This window comes from Vulpes lagopus, chromosome 12 (assembly GCF_018345385.1).
Source record: "Vulpes lagopus strain Blue_001 chromosome 12, ASM1834538v1, whole genome shotgun sequence".
Taxonomy (NCBI): domain Eukaryota; kingdom Metazoa; phylum Chordata; class Mammalia; order Carnivora; family Canidae; genus Vulpes; species Vulpes lagopus.
Genome location: NC_054835.1, coordinates 34,397,272 through 34,417,855, shown reverse-complemented (window position 1 = coordinate 34,417,855; position 20,584 = coordinate 34,397,272). Strand labels below are relative to the sequence as shown.

At 38.7% G+C, this 20,584-nt stretch overlaps 1 protein-coding gene across 15 annotated transcripts in view; it reads right to left on the bottom strand.

Annotated features, from left to right (window-relative positions):
- Positions 1 to 20,584, bottom strand: part of MBTD1 (mbt domain containing 1) — a 68,155-nt gene that overhangs the window by 27,439 nt on the left and 20,132 nt on the right. For 6 of the 15 annotated variants that reach the window (XR_005983073.1, XM_041724873.1, XM_041724875.1 and 3 more), the window contains 4 exons: positions 17,397 to 17,598; positions 9,846 to 9,985; positions 8,433 to 8,547; positions 7,541 to 7,623 (listed from right to left, as the gene is read on the bottom strand). Coding sequence is in view for 14 of the 15 variants with exons in the window: in XM_041724868.1 (XP_041580802.1) it covers positions 7,541 to 7,623; positions 8,433 to 8,547; positions 9,846 to 9,985; positions 17,397 to 17,598 (540 nt within the window). In the remaining variant the exon portion in view is untranslated. Of the gene's footprint in view, positions 1 to 7,540; positions 7,624 to 8,432; positions 8,548 to 8,974; positions 9,091 to 9,845; positions 9,986 to 17,396; positions 17,599 to 20,173; positions 20,405 to 20,584 lie in introns of those variants that run through there. The other 9 variants (XM_041724876.1, XM_041724877.1, XM_041724874.1 and 6 more) reach the window with 6 other exon arrangements.

Genomic DNA, 20,584 nt, shown 5'->3' with positions numbered 1-20,584 from the left:
CCAATCCATATGGTTCACTCTAAGAACAAAAAATGAAGAAACAAAAACAACAAAAAAGAGCACCATAGTTTCTACATAGCATGTGCTCAATGTGTTGAAATAATAAGGTAATTTCACAGATATATCTGCCCTTTTGTTTAAAATGAACACTCTTAAGTGTGGAAGACTAAATGACCCAGGGCTTGACAGCCATCTTCATCCAAGTCATCTGTCTTCTCTTGCTGGCAGGAGGGATACCTCTGAAAGTCTGGATTGGCATAGCATGAACTAGCAGAACCATAATTTACAGGTAACAACAAATTTACCTTCCAGACTCAGGACGAGAGGTCCACCTCAGGCTCCTCCCAAATCAGGAAGATCTGCTTCACCACTTCCTGCTCCAGGGCCACTCGTGAGGGCTATCTGGGAGCGACTCTCCTTCCCTGCAAGGTAAGCTGTCATCAGGTCCTGTAGGACATGGCCAAATCCAAATGCTGAGGGCTCCCCAGCACAAATGAATGATAACCTTCACCTGACTATCTATAAAAAATTGGGTGGGGAGTCTTATTGTCTGCACTTCAAGAACATTCCCAGATAGTCCAACAGCCCAGATGGCTAGTATTTAGACTCTCAGAGGGCTGATACACTGAACACATGATGCTTCATGGCAGAAATACGAATCTCCCTCCACAGAACTGCCAACCAATTATGATAACCACCCACAATCTTCAACAAGTGGGTAGCTGCAGAAGTTGCAGTGGGTAACCAAGAAAGAATCTATCTCAATGATGACATTGCAAATGTACAAACTAACAGTGAGAGACTAACAGGCATATGATTATTAATGTTCATCTAGTTGGGAAAGATGAAATATTATTTGGCCAAAAGGGAAGAAAACATTATAGGAAATTCACCGGAAAGAAATCAGAACTCCTAAATGCTACTTGCCGGAATTGGTACATTGAAATAGGAAAAAAATTGTTCCCTCTTTTTGCAGAAAGTCCACTCACCTTTTGGTTTGAGACCAGAATCTACTTTTTGAGGTGGTAGCTACAGAATGAGGACGAGTGTAAGGAGAGTATAAAAGGAAGATGGGATGTGTGCAGTGGAAGCAAGATTAAGAATGGGAGAATGCAGGACGCCTGGGTGTCTCAGCGGTTGAGTGTCTGCCTTTGGCTCAGGGTGTGATCCTGGAGTCCCGGGATCGAGTCCCACATCGGGCTCCCTGCATGGAGCCTGCTTCTCTGTGTCTCTCATGAATAAATAAAATCTTAAGGAAAAAAAAAAAAGAATTGGGAGATCCCAACAGAAAATCAAGAACCACTTTAAAAAACAGACCAACAGGGACACCTGGGTGGCTCAGCGGTTGAATGTCTGCCTTTGGCTCAAGGTGTGATCCCAGAGTCCCCGGATCAAGTCCCATATCAGGCTCCCTGCGTGGAGCCTGTTTCTCCCTCTGCCTGTGTCTCTGCCTTTCTCTGTGTCTCTCATGAATAAATAAAATCTTAAAAGAAAAAAAAAGGACCAACATTAAAATAATCTAGATTACTTAGGTTTTCTTTAAATCATAAAAAACAGGTGATTTTTATTATGTTAGAATCCACTGTTTTTCTGTAGAAATTTCATGGCAAGACCTGTGATAGTTAACTCAGAAGGAGCACTAATAAGTGCCAGAAACGAACTGAAATTTTATTTCCATTAAAATACAATTCTGTAATATAGGATGACAAACTGAAGATTTTAACTTTGGTTAGAACCGACATGGATATCTATCTTCAACTTTCAGTGGAGTTGTGTTATGTGTGGTCAAGGCTATGGAAAAAAAGCCAGAAAGTAATTTTACTTGATACAGATTCTTTTACTATTAAATGTATACTTGAGAAATGGATCATGAGTTTTACTAAAAGAGAAACTGTTATTGTACATACACAAAAAGACTTTTGCTTTACTTTAAAACCCAAAAATATATTTGTGATACATGTTGCAAAAAAGTGCAGATAATCTTACCTTCTCAAAACACCTGGCATACAGGTCAGGCATCAAAGAGAGGATTAGAATGTACTGCATCAGTGATATGAGGTATATTTGTGCAGTAAAGTCAGCTTTAGAGTTATGGTGTATACTGTGTCTCTGCCTCTCTCTCTAATTGATAAATAAATAATATCTTAAAAAAAATAAAGTTATGGAATATAAGTATACAGAGGGCCTTTAAAAAAATAATAAAACAGGGCAGCCTGTGTGGCTCAGCGGTTTAGCGCCACCTTCAGCCCAGGGCCTGATCCTGGAGTCCCGGGATTGAGTTCCACGTCGGGCTCCCTGCATGGAGCCTGTTTCTCCCTTTGCCTGCCTGCCTGCCTGTCTGTCTCTCTCTCTCTCTCTATATATATATCATGAATAAATAAATAAAATCTTAAAAAAAATGAAACTATTATCAAGGGAGATAAAAGGATGATTCCTGGTCTTAGCAATGAGTTATCAACAAGACACCAGAGTATATAGTCCAATATCAAACGAAAGAAATCTCAAGTCTTAAATATACGACTAAAGGATTATGATTTAGATGTTTCACATCCACTTGATATTTGCACATTTTGGCTTGTGCTATATATCTAGGAAAGAAGTGTTTTAGTTGACTTTAAAGTTTTGGGAAATAGGACTGCTTCAATTTAAAAGATTACAGTCTTGGGATCCCTGGGTGGCGCAGCGGTTTGGCGCCTGCCTTTGGCCCAGGGTGCGATCCTGGAGACCCGGGATCGAATCCCACATCGGGCTCCCGGTGCATGGAGCCTGCTTCTCTTCCTCTGCCTGTGTCTCTGCCTCTCTCTCTCTCTCACTGTGTGCCTATCATAAAAAAAAAAAAAATAAATAAATAAATAAATAAATAAATAAATAAATAAATAAATAAAAAAAAGAAGATTACAGTCTTGGGGCGCCTGGTGGCTCAGGTAGTTAAGCATTGAACTCTTGGTTTGGGCTCAGGTCATGATCTCAGGATTGTTGAGATTGAGTCCTGTGTTGAGCTGTGCACTCAGCAGAGTTTGTTTGAAATTCTTTCCCACTCTCTCTCAGCTTTCTCCCCTGACTTACATTCTCTTTATAAATAAATAAAATAAATAAGTAAATAAATAAAATAAAATCTTAAATCAATCAATCTTAAAGACTATGGTCTTTTAAAAACATTAAGAACGTTTTAAGCTCAATGTTCTGCATATGCATTGATCAACTGGAGACTCTCTTGGGTTCAAACATAAATTACTAGAAGAAAATATCACCTGTGAATTTCATGAATAGTGTTAGGTATAGTGTACCTAACTGGCATCAGTACTGCAGTGATATTTTGGATTTTTCCAGTTAGGATAGATATGGATACTGCTTTTAGAAGGCTGTGAAAAAATAGGAAATATATATAAAAATGAAGAAAAAAAAAGGGACACACACACAATTCAGTCTCTCTGACCCTTGTTCCTGGCACAGAGCTCTTAAGACCTTTGTAATTTCCTAAATGATAAGAGCACCAGGAGCATCTTTTGTTCTATTTAGTCTCTGACCTGGGTCCTGACATAGAGCTCCTAAATCCTCTGGAATCTCTTAAGTGATAGGAGCATCTTTTGTTCTAATGAGGAGACTCTGGGTGGGCTCCTGGATAGCCTCAGGATGGGGGGTTGGTTACCAGAAAGATGAGCCCATGAGAAGAGGCTCAGAACCCTCAGCCCCAGTCTCCATTGTCTGGGAAAGGGAGGGTGTGGAGACTGAGTTCATGATTGATCATGCCTATACAATGAAGCCTTCATCAGAAACCCAAAATATAGGCTTCACCTGCCATCCGAAAGTAGGTAAAACAATTACTATAACCATAAAACCTTTTGTAAGCCAAAATGGCATAAAGTGAGGAAGCACTCACCATTTCCTGAGAGCAAAAATCCATTTCTGATTTCTTTTGGTTAGTGAAAACAGGTACCAATGCAAGTCTTTTGCAAAAGTGAAGTGGTATAAAGTGGACTTTCATTTTTTTTTCCTAAGACTTTATTTATTTATTCATGGGACACACACACAGAGAGGCAGAGACAGGCAGAAGGAGAAGCAGGCTCCTCGAGGGGAGCCCAATGTGGGACTTGATCCCAGGACCACGCCCTGAGCTGAAGGCAGATACTCAACCACTGAGCCACCCCGGCGTCCCTAAAGTGGACTTTCAGATAGCGAGGGAAATCTGTATACGAGGTTCAGAGAGCTTCTGGGTTGGTGATCACATGGGGTGCTAGGAGAGTGGCATGCCCAGAGAGGGCATGAAGTTCCATGCCCCTTCTTATAACCATGCCTTATGTACCTTTTCACCTGGCTGTTCACTTGTATTGTTTATTATACCCTTTATAATAAACTAGCAAATATAAGTATTTGTTTCCCTAACTTTTGTAAACCATCCTAGGAAATTACTGAACCCAAGGAGCAGGTCACGGGAACTCTGATTTATAGTTAGTTGGGCAGAAGCACAGGTAACAGCCTGGGACTACTGATTGGTATCTGCATATCTGGTGTCAGAAATATTGTGTGGTAACAATGTATATGTGAAATACATGAGCGTTTTTCCTATGGGGACTTAATCAAAAACTACACCAAATAACTCCCCAAAACTTTAACTTATGAAAAGCAGGTTAAATCCTCAAATTGAATTTATAATTTGGCTACTGAAAAAAGTAGTTAAGAGTTTCATTTACAACAAGAGATGGATCAGATGAACTAGATGATTCCTAAGATACTTTACAGTTTTGGGACCATGTGATTTAAGATTAACTGAAAGTATTATTACCTAATTCAGTGGTTTCCAACCTCCAAGACTACCAAGGAAGGGGGAAGAACAATCAGGGGCCAAGGCTCTGGCCACCTCACCCCACCCTTGCTAAATCAATCAGTGCAGCTTCCTCTTACTCTAACTATGTCTATTAGGGAAAAGAATAATAATTCTGAAGCTTACACAAGCAAATGAACAAACCCCCAAAAACCAACCCCCCCCAAAAGAAAAAGTCTCAAAACTACCAAAGTACCACCTAGACAAAGGGAAAGATATACTAGATACATGGCAATCATGATAGAGATTTGAAGTAGGTATATTTAGTAACAGTTGAGGCTCGATTTCCACTAACTATAAAAAATGTCAACACTGTTCTAAGTGACCGAGTATAAAGCATTGTGCATTACAGCAACTATCAAAGAGGACACAGTCTTATGATATACTTTGCAGAAGCTTCAATCCCAGAAGTTGAAAGACTGTGGAAAAAGAATTCCACTCGTGAAATCCTATAATTTTAGAACCAATCACAAATATACTTAAGTGCCAGAAAATATAAAGTGTTTTTTTTTTAACCTTTGACCCTTACTCCAGAAGAGGCTGGGTTACGTTGAAGCAGCGAGGCATTCATAGAGCTCTGACACTGCTGCCAGCTCCGATTCTTGGTTCAGTCAGAACAGTTCTGCTTCTCTGTTACACACTGGATGTTTCTTAAAATGTTTGAAAAAGGATCCCTTAGGAGCAGGAAAAGGCCTCCAACCTGTGCTCAAGATGGGGACAAGGCAGATGTGATGTCTAGAGGAAGTGGGCCTTACTGGCGCACCAGTGTTAGGGCAGGCGGTTTGAGTCTTAGAAGACTAGAAGATGGATGAAACAAGGCAGGGCCTCGCGCTCCCAGGAGCTCCTGACAAAGACTTTTTAAAGTCAAAGCCAGTAACTCTCGTTGGAGACCTAGAAAACTATGTGGGGGAAGAACCAGGAAGAGTCAGCTCTAAAGGATGAAATCAAACGTAGTATAAGGTCTGACCTAAATCAAATGGCTTCATGTGCAGATGCTGGTTAAGGCAACAAAGCAGTCACTTGTGCTAAAATGAACTAAGAAATTACCCCTATCAGTCATTTTCCTACTTGGTAAGAAAAAGGTAGTAAAGAAAGTTGAGTGGAGCAGGTAGACACTGGGTGAAGAGATGCCTTGTTTCTCAGCAAGAAACAGGAGCCTGCACAATATCATCATTAATAATACAATAAGGCTAGTTGCCCTGATCTATATGATAGAACATCTTAAAAAAAGCAGAGTTGAAAACAAAATCAGTTTCATTATTATAATATAGATTTTCTTACAAAGAACTTTACTATTATTATTCAAAGACACGGACATGAAATAAAATATGCCTTTGGGATTTTCAAAAGCTTTTAAAAAAATTGATTACTTACGTAACACAGCTTTACATGGTTTATGGTATCAAAATATAAAAGAACCCCAGAATATTAAATTAAGGATAGGAAAAGAGATAAAGGCTATTCACAAGAGACTATAAATGTTCCAGGCATCTGGGAGAAAGGTGTTATTATAGCTGAGAACTTAATCTGAGTTTGAGCTTCTCAAAAGCAGAAAGAACTAGAGAGAAAGACAAAGATCTGCTTTCCAGTTCTCTTTAATGTTGCTGTTGCTGTGTATTTAATCTATTTCACAAATGTGACACTACCATACACGTTATGGTGAAGTACATCACCTACTTTACACTGAGTATCTAGGATCCCACTTAGGCTGCCTCAGAGTCAGCATGCCACCAACTATGGGCTGAGCACCTGTACTTTTAGGAAAGAAAACTAGCAAATTAATGTACTCAGCTTTAGTTTACATTTCTACCACTGATTTCATGTGCTTGGCCTTGATCAAGAGTCTGTACTGGCTGTGAACAAATGAAAATTCATTTGGGTTTCTACAGCAGGAACTCAAGCTCAGTTTTGTCCACATGCTGTTATTTAAAAGTGAAGTCCTAATTTAACAAAATGTTTAATGTAAGCAAAATTTCATTAATTTTCTAAATTCTCTGTTCTTTTTGTACATAGTAGCAGATAAAATCTTTTTTTTTCCTTCTAGCATATAGAGCCTTTAAATATAAATTAAACTTGTCGTAAGGTCAAAAAAGTATTTGAGAGAATCAACCACAGATCACTGAATAAAAAGGGAGAGGATCCAAAGAAACAAACATTTTTTTATAACGTTTTTTAACATAATTCCGAATTACTTAGTATACTCTGTAAGAATCTTTTTTTTTTTTTTTACTCTGTAATTGCCAAAAATATCCTGCAAAGGGTTTTCTGGTATGTATCACATATTACAGCCCATAATGCTCTATTACTGATAGTTCCTTGTTTTTGTGATTTTACCTTTAGAAATATAAACATAACCAGAAGGAAGATCCTTTTCTGAATTATCAGGTCAGATCACAAAGGTTTAGGTAACATGGGATTATGTTGAACCATACAACACTGCCAATACACATGATATACAAAATCAGCAACTGTATATCATTCAGCTTAGTAGGAAAATTTCAAATTATAATTTCTTTAAAGGACACTTTTACTTGTAAAACTTCTAGAAGTTATTTTTAGCTACTAATAAGTATAATAAAAAGAAACATTTTTATGACAATGGATACAGTAAAGATCTTCTAAAGACAAGACATTTAGGTGTTATGTTTAAAGCTGAAGATACAATGACTTTAAACAATGACTAAGCATTTCAATACAAGTGAGAAATTCCATACTCACATGTTTAAAGCAGGTAACTGGAGCTGCTATAAAGCTATTGCTATTGATGTAGTTACCCCAGCTGAAGCCTTCCATGGAGACTGCTGTTGAAAAAAAATAAATTTAGATATATTACAATTCTCAAATCTTTTATTCACAAGAAAATGTGAAATGCTATAAAATTAACTTATCACCTTGAAAGTTTTTTCCTGTAAAGATTTAAGAACTTTTCAAATAAACATGAACTTTTGCATAGATCCTATCTGCAAACAAATAGTTTAACTCTTCTATACACAGCATAAACTGGGAAATGGAGTAAGAGCGAGCTCTTTAGTAATAAGCAGCAAAGAACAGCTGAGAGCAGAAGTGTTCAGGATAACAAAGAATGCCATGGTGGCTTTTAGGTTTTTATTCCTATGCAGCTTTTACCTGGCACCTCAATGAGATTCCCATCCAGTATCTGCCACTGATACCTTCACTAGGGTTTTTCTTTGTTTTACTCCCTCCTACACCCCCTGCTTCTGCCTTCCTGTTAAGAATCTTCTATCAGAAGTGATCCTTTCCTCAATCTCTTCCTTACTACTCTCTTCTCCTCTCTCCCTTCAAAGCCTGTTAAATTTATCTCCACAATGCTCCCCACCATTCACAACATAGAGAATCTGTACATGGAAAATGATAAACCAAATAAAAAATGATAAGGATACTGCCCCAAGCACTGAACTTGTGAACACAACTATTCTCTTCTAGAATAATTTATTGAAACCAAAACCATTATCAGGAAGCCTCGTATGATAATGTACTAGTAGGGCCTAGAAATAGCTTAGTTAACAAAATTCAAAATTAAACTGTTATTAATTCAAATTAGATGAAGCAGTATCAAATATTTCACCTCTATTACATTGACCAGTATTACCTGCTTTAGTCTTTGCTTGATTTTGCAAGGTAGCTTGATACTGAGCATATGCGGCTAGTTTAGCAACTAAAGGTTGTTTCTGAAGAACTTTTGCTTTCTTTGTTGGAGGCTTACCCTAAAACAAGAAGAGTTAAGTAAATAGGATTCTTTTTCATCCACCCCCCTCCACCGAAAAAATTAACCTGATTGCATACTACTCATTCTGCTTAAGTAACATCAAGGGTTTAGAAAATTATTAAAGCAGAGGAAACATACAAGGAATTTTAACATGAGAAATGTTTTTTGGAGTTCTGCTACGATGTAGACATCTAACATGGGTAGCAGAGCTGGCACAGACTAAAACAGCAATATGCAAATTAATATGTTAATAAAAAATTATATCCCATAAGATGTTAAAATATAGGCTGTGGTGGATACTTGATTCCTTCTTATACTAGATAAAACCAGTGGTTATTCACTCATGCAGGTTGCCAAGCATTGCTATTTATATGGTAAGAGAAGATAATTTAATGTTTAAAGAGCAAGTGACTGAGGTTTTATACCTTTAGTGCTAACGCAAAAGATCAATGACAAAATGATCATGGGCCAAATTCACAGTGTGACAAACTGCCATCCATTTGGGTACAGACCACTGCTCAGGATCTTACGTACTGTCTATCTGAAATATAGAAATACATCTAAGTGATGTATTTCCTTAATTTGGGGAATTTATATAATCCTTTTAGTGCTACGTAATGATCACAATAAGTTAAAGGAGAGTAAGAAAGATGTGATCACTCAAATAAAATATATTACAGAAATCAGTTAAATGTCTTAAAAACATTTTTATATACAATAGCAACAACTTAGTCAAATGGTCAAATCTCCATTTTGTAGGCACTGATGTACATTTAAAAGAAAGATTTCTTTTTATACCATGAACGTTTCAAAAAGGTTAGTTGGATTAACCAAACACATTTGTTCAAGGTATCAAATAGGTTATAATCAAAACTACAAAGCAAAGATGATGGAGAATACCAAAGGGTAAATCATTTCCCCCCGAATATTGAATAACTGATTCTATCTTGATGTTACCTCAAAAGAAAACAAGGGGGAAAAATGGTTTCAATTTCTGTATATAACAAGGTGTTTATTATATTTATACTTATCTAGAAAAAAGAGTAAGTATTTTCAATTCATTATTACACAAACAGCTCATAGTTTACTTTGGAGAGTATGGCTTGTCTATAATAGCTGTTCAATTTTATAGACTGAACAAACTCTGGAGACCACATATTGAAAAAAAATTGTGGGGTATAAAGTGGTAACTGGTCAACTGGGTAGAGGTGGAGTGCAGTGAATCACAATCAAATGGCAGATAAACAGTGAAAGCCATAGTAATAAAAGAAATAAAGAATAAGAAGGTTTCTGTACCGTTACCTGAAGTCTGGCCAAAATGCTTGCCTTCTTGGAGTTTGACGAATAGCTTCGTGAACATGAAACGCTACAGAAACGCTTTGTTTTGGAGTAAAAAGCATCTCGCACACCAACCATGCCACACATTTCGCAGGTAGCTATTAAGAAAACAAAAACACTGGTGTCATGATCATATAATAAAACCCGTTTACCTAACAGTTTACGAACTTATTATCTGAAGCTTTTAATTTAAACATTAAACAGAACATGTCTTTTGTTACACAAATGATTAAAAAGCCTCCACAAAAGTTAGAGAAAAGATTGGTATGATGCCTGGCTACAGCTCCAGGAAGCCTGACCACAGCTCAAGGTCTGAGAGGCTTCACAAAGGGGCTAAACCCACAAATAGAAAGCAGATTCCACTTATATGTCCTAGGGCTCACCATGTGCCAGGCATTTTCATATATATTAAGAGCTCTAGTCTTTTGAAAGGATTCTAAACAAAAGATGAAAAGAAGTGCAACACAACTAAGGATAACACAAAGTGCAACCTAAAAAGAGCCAAGTCTTAAAAAAATGCTAAGGGTACTACATTCTTTCAAGTTATGTTCAGAGGACCAGAAGGAGAGGTTCAGAGTTTGTGGTAGGTGCTTGATTATTCACTTTGATAACAGAGGAAAACAAGACTTTGACTACTAATATGCCTCTTTTGTAAATTCACATATGGACAATAATCTGAAAGCTAGAATTAGAAGGGTCACAAGAACTGAAGTTCTGAGTAGATAAACAGATAGCTACCTGGGAGAGAGACTGCTAGGTCACGACAGCTCTAGTTTCAATTTTTTTGAGGAATTGCTCTATGTTCTGTAATGGCTATATACCAGTTTACATTCCCACCACCAGTATGTATGTTTTTTTTTTCCCATATCCTCATCATTTGTTATCTCTTATCTTTCTCATAACAGTCATTCCAACAGATGTAAGGCATCTTATCATGTGTGTTTTTAAAGATTTATTTATTCGACAGAGAGAGAGCTCAAGCAGGGGGAGCAGCACGCAAAGGGAGAGGGAAAAGCAGGTTCCCACCGAGCAAGGAGCTCCATGTGGGGCTCTATCCTGGGACCATGACCTGAGCTGAAGATGCCTAACAGACGGAGCCTCCTAGGTGCCCCTCTCATTGTGGTTTTGATTGGTGTTTTCCTGATGTTTAGTGATGCTGAGCCCTTTTCATGTATCTACATTTTTCTTTTTAAGATTTTATTTATTTATTCATGGGGGGGTGGGGGTGGGCAGAGACACAGGGAGAGGGAGAAGCAGGCTCCATGCAGGAAGCCTGATGTGGAACTCGATCCCAGGACTCCAGGATCACGCCCTAGGCCGAAGGCAGGTGCTAAATTGCTGAGCCACCCATTTTTCTTAGGAAAAATGTCTATGCAGGTCCTTGTCCATTTTTCATCTGGATTATTATTATTATTTTTTTTACTACTGAGTTGTATAAATTCTTTATCAGATATGACTTGTAAATATTTTTTTCCATTCTGTAATATGTCTTTTCAATTTATTGCTTCCATTGCTGTGCAGATCTTCTCGTTTTGATGTAGTCCCATTTGTTTATTTTTGCTTTTGTTGCCTGTACTTTTGGTGATTAACCAAGAAATCACTGCCAAGACCTATGTCAAAAAGCTTTTCCCCATGTTTTCTTCTAGATTTTTAGTTTTAGGTTTTACATGGAAGTCTAATCCATTTATTATTATTTTTAAAATATTTTATTCATTTATTCATGAGAGACACAAAGAAAGAAGCAGAGATATAGGCAGAGGGAGAAGCAGGCTCCATGCAGGGAGCCTGACGTGGGACTCCATCCCAGGACTCCAGGATCACGCCCTGGGCTGAAGGCAGTGCTAAACCACTGAACCACTCGGGCTGCCCCCAATATCATTTATTAAAGAGATTGTCCTTGCCCTATTCTATATTCTTGGTGCCCTTGTCAATAATTAGTTGACTGATTATCAGTATCTTGAACAGACATCTGCATTCCCATGTTGACTGCAGCATTAGTCATAGAGCCAAAACAATAAAGATGACAGTTAAATGTCCTTTGACAGATGAATGGATATAAAAATGTGGCATGTTTACATATATACAACATTATTCATTATAATGAAGCATTATTCGTTCACAAAAGAAGAAGGAAATCCTGCCATTTGTGACAACCCGGATGAACCTAGAGGGCATATGCTAAGTGAAGTAGTATATTGGGATCATTTACATATGGAATCCTTAAAAAAACCCAAAAAAACCAAAAACACCAATTTCATAGAAACAAAATGGAACAGTGATTGCCAGAGGCTAAGGGGAGGGCTACAGGTAGATCAAAGGGTACAAAGTTTCAGTTATAAGAAGAGTAAATCGTGAAGCTCTAACAAACAGCATGGAGGCAACTGAAGTTAATTAATACTGTACTGCACACTGGAAGTTGCTGAGAGTAGATACCTGTGTTCTTCTCCATCACTCCACACACAAAAAGAGAGCTAGCTATATGAAGAGATGGACAGGTTACTTATCTTGATCTTGGTAATCATTCTACAATGTGTATATATATCAAATCATCACATTGTACATATTAAATAAATACAACTATATTTGTCATTTATTCTTCAAAAGAATTAGGAAAAAGCTCCACAACAACCAGAAAGTAACACAGCAAACAACTGCTTGAGTTCAATTCTCCCCACCCAAGTAGTTAAACTGAAGAGACCTATAGTTTAACCAGTACTTATAAATCTATTGAGAAATCATGGAAGAAAGATAAGGTACCAGAGGATGAGAGATGAAGAAATGAGTGCTTAAGGAGAGGAAAAAACTGAATGGTTTTCTGTTGAGAAAATTGTAATTATAGAATTATAGAAAATTATAGACAAAAAAATCTGTGACCATCTAGGTAAAGAGGTTATGATCCCAAGGGACAGTGAATTTTTGTCAAGAATTATACATATCAAACTATAATTCCTACAACTAGGATTTAAGTTCCATTAGGGGAGGGACCATTTTACATTGTTTCTCTTTGTATCTCTAGTATTTAAAATAGAGCCTGGCACATATAAAGTTTCAATAAACCTTATTTCCTGTTGTGATAATATTACTGGACTGGTATAACTAAACCATGGCAAGAGCTATCAGCTAACCCTTGAACAACATGGGTTTGAACTACATGGGTCCATCTACATGTGGATTTTTTTTTTTGATAAATACAATACAGTACTATAAATGTATTTTCTCTTTATGATTGTCCTAAAATATTCTTTTCTCTAGCTTACTTTATTGATAGAATATATTATATAATACAAAAAATATAAAATGTGGTAATCAACTGTTAATGTTATCAGTAAGGCTTCTGGTCAACAGTAGGCTATTTGTAATTAAGTTTTTGGGCAGTCAAAATTTACACATGGATTTTCGACTACATGAGGGGTTGGCACTCCCAACCTGTGTTGAGGGTTGACTATATATTAATAGAGTTAGTAACTTTTTTTTCTTGGAGTTAATACATCTGATAAAATCTCTCATGCAGCTTTGTCAATAACGACTGAGAAATTCAAGGTGAAGCAGAAGATATCTAGGTTAAATTTTAACTGACTAGATGACCACAACTGGTGGTTCCTGATAAATGACAGGAAGTTTTTTTTTTTTTTTTTAAGATTTTATTTATCCATGAGAGACAGACAGAGAGAGAGAGACACACACACACACACACACAGACACAGGTAGAGGGAGAAGCAGGCTCCATACAGGAAGCTCAACACAGGACTCGATCCCGGGTCTCCAGGATCACACCCTGGGCCGAAGGCGGTGCTAAACCGCTGAGCCACCCAGGCTGTCCAGGAAGTTTTTTTTTTAAAGACTTTATTTGTAAGTAATCTCTACACATAGTGTAGGACTTGAATCCACAACCGCAAGATCAAGAGTTGCATGGTCTACCAGCTAAGCCAGTCAGGTACCCCTGTGAATGGGAAGTTTTTTGATAGTCTGCAGGACTCTGTACCAGGTTGCATGCTAATTCAACTTTTTAATCAAAAGACTAGAATATGGGACACCTGGGTGGCTCAGTGGTTGAGCATCTGTCTTTGGCTCAGGGCGTGATCCCAGGATCTGGGATCGAGTCCCACCTCGGGCTCCTTGCATGAAGCCTGCTTCTCCCTCTGCCTGTGTCTCTGCCTCTCTCTCTCATGAATAATTAAATAAAAGTTAAAAAAAAAAAAAGACTAGAATATGCCCTATAGGGCACCATTATCAAATCTACAAATTATATAAAACCAGAATATTATACAACACAACCTTCAATATTAAATGACAGAATTAGAAATAAGAAGTTTCTAGACGACCAAAATTTAGTAAGAAAAAGATGATGTGGATTAATTAATTAATTTTGCAGGGGGAGGGGAGAGGGAGACAGGTAATCTTAAGTAGGCTTAACTCAGAGCTCGATCTCATCTCCCTGAGATCATGACCTGAGCCGAAATCAAGAGTTTGATGCTTAACTGACTGAGCCACCCAGGTGACCCCGGAATAATTTAAAGTCCTAAACCTTGGATTTAAAAAATCAACTGCAGGGGCACCTGGGTGGCTTAGTTAGTTAAGCATCTACCTTCGACTCAGGTCATAATCCCAGGGTTCTGGGATCTAGCCCCACAGTGGGTTTCCTGCTTAGTAGGGAGCCTGCTTCTCTCTCTGCCCCCTCCAACCCCACCCAGCATGTATGCTCGCTCTCTCAAATAAATAAATAAATAAATAAATAAATAAATAAATAAATAAATAAATAAAATCTTAAAAAATCAACTGCAGCTGGAAAGGTGCTGGAACTTGGCAGGTCTCAAAAGGAAAGCTCCCAGAAGCTTTCCAAATCCAGGGCCTGGGGACTGAGGAGGTGCCTAATTCTTCCCAGATATCCTGCCACATTCAGAGACAGGTCTCCCAGGACCAGTATAGTGTGTAGCTCAACCAATGTCCAAAGGGGGAACCTCTTAGCCATACATGCTGCCCATCATCCTGATGGACAGGCTAGGGGACGTCAGTGCCAGTCTTCTGCCCTGAGACCCATGGCCAGGCCTCTCAACCTGGCTTTTGGCTGCTGAGGTTCTATGACAATTAGTGTAGCCCGATCACTGCTACTCCACTTCCCTTAAGAGAAATGTAAAGCTGATCTCATCAATTAGGTCCATCTACAGCCCCAACTTGAGAGGAGGCTTGAGATCACTCCTCGGCCCTTTTCAGGCCCTGAGTCATTTTTCAATTGTTAAAATCAGAATGATATCACAGCGGACTCACTTCTGAGTCTAAGTGGTATCAAACAAGCTGGGTCCCATTCCCATTCAGTGTTTCCAGGCATCCCTGGTATATGCAACCTCAGCCAGGGCTTCTTGGGATTCTTCCTCTCATCCTTGTCTTCAAGCCACCCCGCCTAGCAGGTAACCACACCCCAACAGTACAGACGGAAAAACAGGCTCAGTGGGTTAGAAGCCTTTTGGCCCAAGGCCAAAAATTTAACTCCAAATCTGCCCGATCCACCTTCTTTCCCCTGTGCCCTAGTCTTTGTGATGTCCTTGGAGATGACCTGGTTTGGCTCCCAAGTGAAGTGGGAGTGTGTCCTTCAGCTTTTGCCAATAGGAAGTCTCTTTGCTGACAGCAAGTACCAGAAACCAGGACCCGCAGGAGGCCCTCAGTGAGCACTGACTGATTTAAAAATAAGCTTTCAGACACGGCAGGCCCCAAGATGGTTGTATTTCCAGATCTTTCATCTCTCAGCAACGTTTCCTGTGGTCAGTCATCTATGTGCTTGGCACAACTGAATGGCTCAGCATTATTCCTTCAAAGTCCTACCTTCCCATCTTTGCTCATATAGTTCCTCCTTTCACAGGGTTCTCCCACAGAGAACTCTTGGCTTGTCTCTAAGCCAGTGCAAAGGCTGCCTGCCCTGTGAAGCCTGCCCTGGTTGGACCCAATGAGAGTTCATCACCTGTCCTTCATGTTCCCATGGCCCTGCTTATGCCTTTCCTAAAAGTATATTCAAATCGGCCTCATATCATTTATTAAAAAATAGAAAGTTGGGGTGTCAGGCTGGCTCAGTTGGTGGAGCATCTGACACTTGATCTTGGGGTTTTAAGTTCAAGCCTCACAATGGGTAGAGAGATTACTTAAAAATTTTTAAAAAAGTCAACTGCAAATGCACAAGACTGGTTTAATTGGTTTACTAGTAAAGCTGTAGGAAAGACTGAAGGGTTTCAGTTAAATGCAAAAATCAGTATTACTTTAAAAAAAGCTAAAGCAATTCTGTGGCATGAGTGGAAATGCAGTGTCCTGAAAAAGGGAGATGAAGGCAGAACTATCTTCTGCTCTAATTACATAGGTGATCAGCCATTTGCCTGAGGTGCTTTCTAGGATATGGGACTTACAATCCTAAAAAGAGGACAGTCTCCAGCAAGATAGGACAAGCTGTTACCTTACTCCCATGTAATCCGAAGTATGTCCAGAAGACAGTGAGCAGGATGTACCAATGAATTAAAATCGCTGTGATACTATGAGAAATCACTGAAGCAACAACTAGAGTTACCAAAGAGTGTTCTAGTGTGAAGGGATATCATAGTAACAAGGATTAGGATTATTCTGTGTACAATTCTTTTTTTTTCTGTGTACATTTATTTATTTATTAAATATTTTATTTATTCATGAGAGACACAGACGGAGAGGCAGAGATATAGAGGGAGAAGCAGGCTCCCTGCAAGGAGCCTGATGCAGGACTCGATCCCAGGACCCTGGGATTATGAACTGAGCCACAGGCAGATGCTTAAACACTGAGCCACACAGGTGCCCCTTCTGTGTACCTTTAAAAAGCAAAATTAAGACCCAAAGGCAAATTTAGAGGATGGGTAATTTTGGTGCAATATAAAGGATATTCTTTTTTTTTTTTTTTTTTTTAATTTTTATTTATTTATGATAGTCACACAGAGAGAGAGAGAGAGGCAGAGACACAGGCAGAGGGAGAAGCAGGCTCCATGCACCGGGAGCCTGACGTGGGATTCGATCCCGGGTCTCCAGGATCGCGCCCTGGGCCAAAGGCAGGCGCCAAACCGCTGCGCTACCCAGGGATCCCAAGGATATTCTGGTAATTACAGATACCTTTATCACTGGAAGTATTAAAAAGAAAACTTCCCAGAAGCACCTGTTATAGAGATTTTACCCTGCAAATGTCTGTCAACTCTACAAACCTGTGATCCTGCAAACTTCCAGTTACATGGGGATTTACTACCTAATGACTGAATTTATGTCCACATTATGTTTCTCAATAGCCTTTTGTTTTTATTTTGTTCTCCTTGCCTGCTGCCAGAACATAGCAGGTAGGCAAGATAAAGAGATCCAACAGAAATCTAGTGATCTTATCTACAACTCAAAGTGTCAGACTGCGTTTCTTTTCTCCTTGAAAAATTCTAAGGAAGGTAAATGACAGAAAAAATGGAACCAAAACATAACCTCCAACATGAAGCTGAGTAACAGCAGAAGGCTGTAAATACTCACCCATGCCAGATTTACCATCTGGGTATGTGTACACTTGTCCATTGTTTTTGATAATTGGGAGGTTAGAAGGTAAAGGAGCAACTTCTTCTTCACTCTCTTCAGAGCTGGAGCTGCTACTTGTGTCCTCACTGCAGCTATCATAACCGTCAAACATCCCGAACGAGTCTCTTCTTTTCCTTTCAGAGCGTGAAGAATGTTCAGTCTTAAAAGTAGAAGAAATCAAATAATACATGACACAGCACAGACACACCCTCTGCCACCGCCCTCCACCTGGGAAAGAACTTAGCTCAAATTGTTTAAGTGATAACTGAAAAATGAAGATCTAGCTCTGAGAAATGATAATTTTATTCTGTGATGAAATGTTTGTTTCAAAACGGAGGCTTCCCCTTCTACAAGGTGCAAATTTATTAGCTATCATGTTAACTGATAAGAATATCAACAGAGACAGTAAGAACACTGAATAGGATCAGGCCACGTAACTCAAGCTTTGCCATAAATGAGGTGGGTCATTTCTCTGTAAGAAAGGAGATTAGATGATTTTTTTTTTTAAAGTTATGATGAAATACCCATAATGATTTTTCAATCTGCCTTTCAGCTCTGAAACTGTAGATTTCTACAATAATTTAGAGCGTCCAGAAAATACACAGATGCTTTCAAAAATCACTGCTAAGAGGCTCTGGAGGGATTCAGAATTTTTAATTTTAGAGATAGTTTATAGATATTACCTATTTCAAAAATTATAGAAAACATTTGTACATATACGTATCTGTCTCCCTTTTTTTCCCTTAGCATAAACAATGGTTATAAAAACTCCAAGCTAAAATTTTCTTTTCTTTTTTTTAATTAATTAATTGATTATTCAGAGGAGACACACAGCGAGAGGCAGAGACATAAGCAGAGGGAGAAGCAGGCTTCCTGTGGGGAGTCTGATGCGGGACTCAATCCTACAACTCCGGGATTATGCCCTGAGCCGAAGGCAGACACTCAACCACTGAGCCACCCAGGCACCCCAACATTATTTTTTTTTAAAGGAAAAGCACAAAAGCACCAATTATCTTCAGTGAACGCTACACATTTGTTCCTCCAAAAAGATATGTCCTCTCTCAAAGCCACCCAAACCACCAAAATATAGTATTGCCAACTCCAACCTTTCCTGAAATACACTGCAAAACTTCAAGTTTAATAAGAAGTAAAAAGAAAATAGGAAATTAACGAAGAGAAAAAAAATCTTCAGGAAAAAAGAATCTGTAAGGAAACAGAAGAAACAGCAAAAGAAAACGTAAAAAAAAAAAAAGATATAAACACACAGAGAGTTACAACTAGAGTGAAAAGTATCAAACAAAGAATCTTTAGAGTTTGGCACCTATCCTTATTCTTTTCCTTCAGTTAGTATTTTTTATTTTTTACTCTTTATGCACAATTTTATTTCCTGGCTAGTTTAACTTCCAACCATGACCAATAACAAAGATGAAATCCTGACAAAATAAAACCAAGCAGGGCAGCCTGGGTGGCTCAGTGGTTTGGCGCCGCTTTCAGCCCAGGGTGTGATCCTGGAGACCTGGGATTGAGTCCCACATCGGGCTCCCTGTGTGGAGCCTGCTTCTCCCTCTGCCTGTGTCTCTGCCTCTCTCTCTCTCTCTCTCTGTGTCTCTCATGAGTAAATATATAAAATCTTAAAAACAAAACAAAACAAAAAGCAAATGCATCTCAGGTATACAGGTGCATTTCAGGTATACAGGTATGAAACATTTGTACTAAAATGGAAAACTGATTTTTACTTGTATCAGGTGTAACTATGAAAGCAACAAAATTAGTTTCTCAACCCAAACAATGGAAATCTTTTATACTAAAATGAATACCCTCTTTTAAAAGAAGGCCCTTTAGGAGGCTCTACAACTGCTACAATGCTGTTGCCACTACCTCTAACTTCTTATAATATTCTTTTTGTTTAAAAATTTTTTTAAAAAGATTTTATTTGAGAGACAGAGATAGCAACATAGAGCACAAGCGAGGAGAGGAACAAGCAGGCTCCCCACTGAGCAGGGAGCCTGATGTGGGGCTATATCCCAGGACCCTGGGATCATGACTTGAGCTGAAGGTAGATGCTTAACCAACTGAGCCACCCAGGTGCCCTAGTATTCTTCTTTTTCTTTTTTTTTTATTTTATTTATTTATTTATTTTTATTTTTTTTTTTGTATTCTTCTTTTAAAACTCTCTTTTAGATCCAATTTTAAAAAGAAAACCCTATTGTATGTGGCTACTTTGTAATTATTCCACTTCCCTCAATAGTTTTAACAAATTTGGATCTGAATAACCCGCAGGTATTTTAAAAAAATCAAATGTGAGGTGCCTCGGTGGATCAGCAGTTGAGTGTCTGCCTTTGGCTCTGGTGGTGATCCCAGGGTCCTGGGAGCAAGCCCTACATCAGGCTCCCCACAAGGAGTCTCTCTCAAAACTAAGTAAATAAAATCTTTAAAAAGTTAAAAAAAATCAAATATATTTTCAAAGAATCAAAATCTGCTACCACTAGATTTCTAAAGAACAAGATTCTGAAGGCAATGCCAAAAGAAAGTATAGCAACATTTTGAACTGATGAGGTGATAAGGAATGGGAGAGTCCTTGTCTGAGTGAAGGGTGGTGCTACGAGCATAGAATTCTGACAGCCATGCGTTTGAGTCTCAGCTTTGCTGTTCTTTAGCTTTGAAACAAGTAATGAGCCTCTTCTCTTACTCATTCAATATTCAACAACTATTTATCAGACATTTGTGTATCTCACAGTAGCAGAGGCTGAAGATAGAATGGTGTACAGAGCAGACACGATTCATGCTTTTCACAAAGGTTAGTTTATTGGCAGGAGGAATCCAAGCAAGGCCACGTGAAGACAGAGTCAAACTGAGGCAGGAGTAAAGAGTACTCAGCTAAGATTCAGGGGTGAGGAAAGGCCTTGGTAGGATGAGACTCCGATGTCAGAAAGGGCAGCCAATTGAATAGCTGGTGCTGGGATGTTCTAGGCAAAGCAAAGAACAAGACAAAGACCTTCAGGTTGGAATATACTTGGCACACTGAAAGGCCAGCGTGAGAAGTGTAAGAGATAAGGCTGGAAGAGGATACAGAGACCATATCATGGGGCCCCCTTGAAATACAGGGTAAAGAAGTGATACATTTCCTTTTTCCTGAGGGCAAAGGA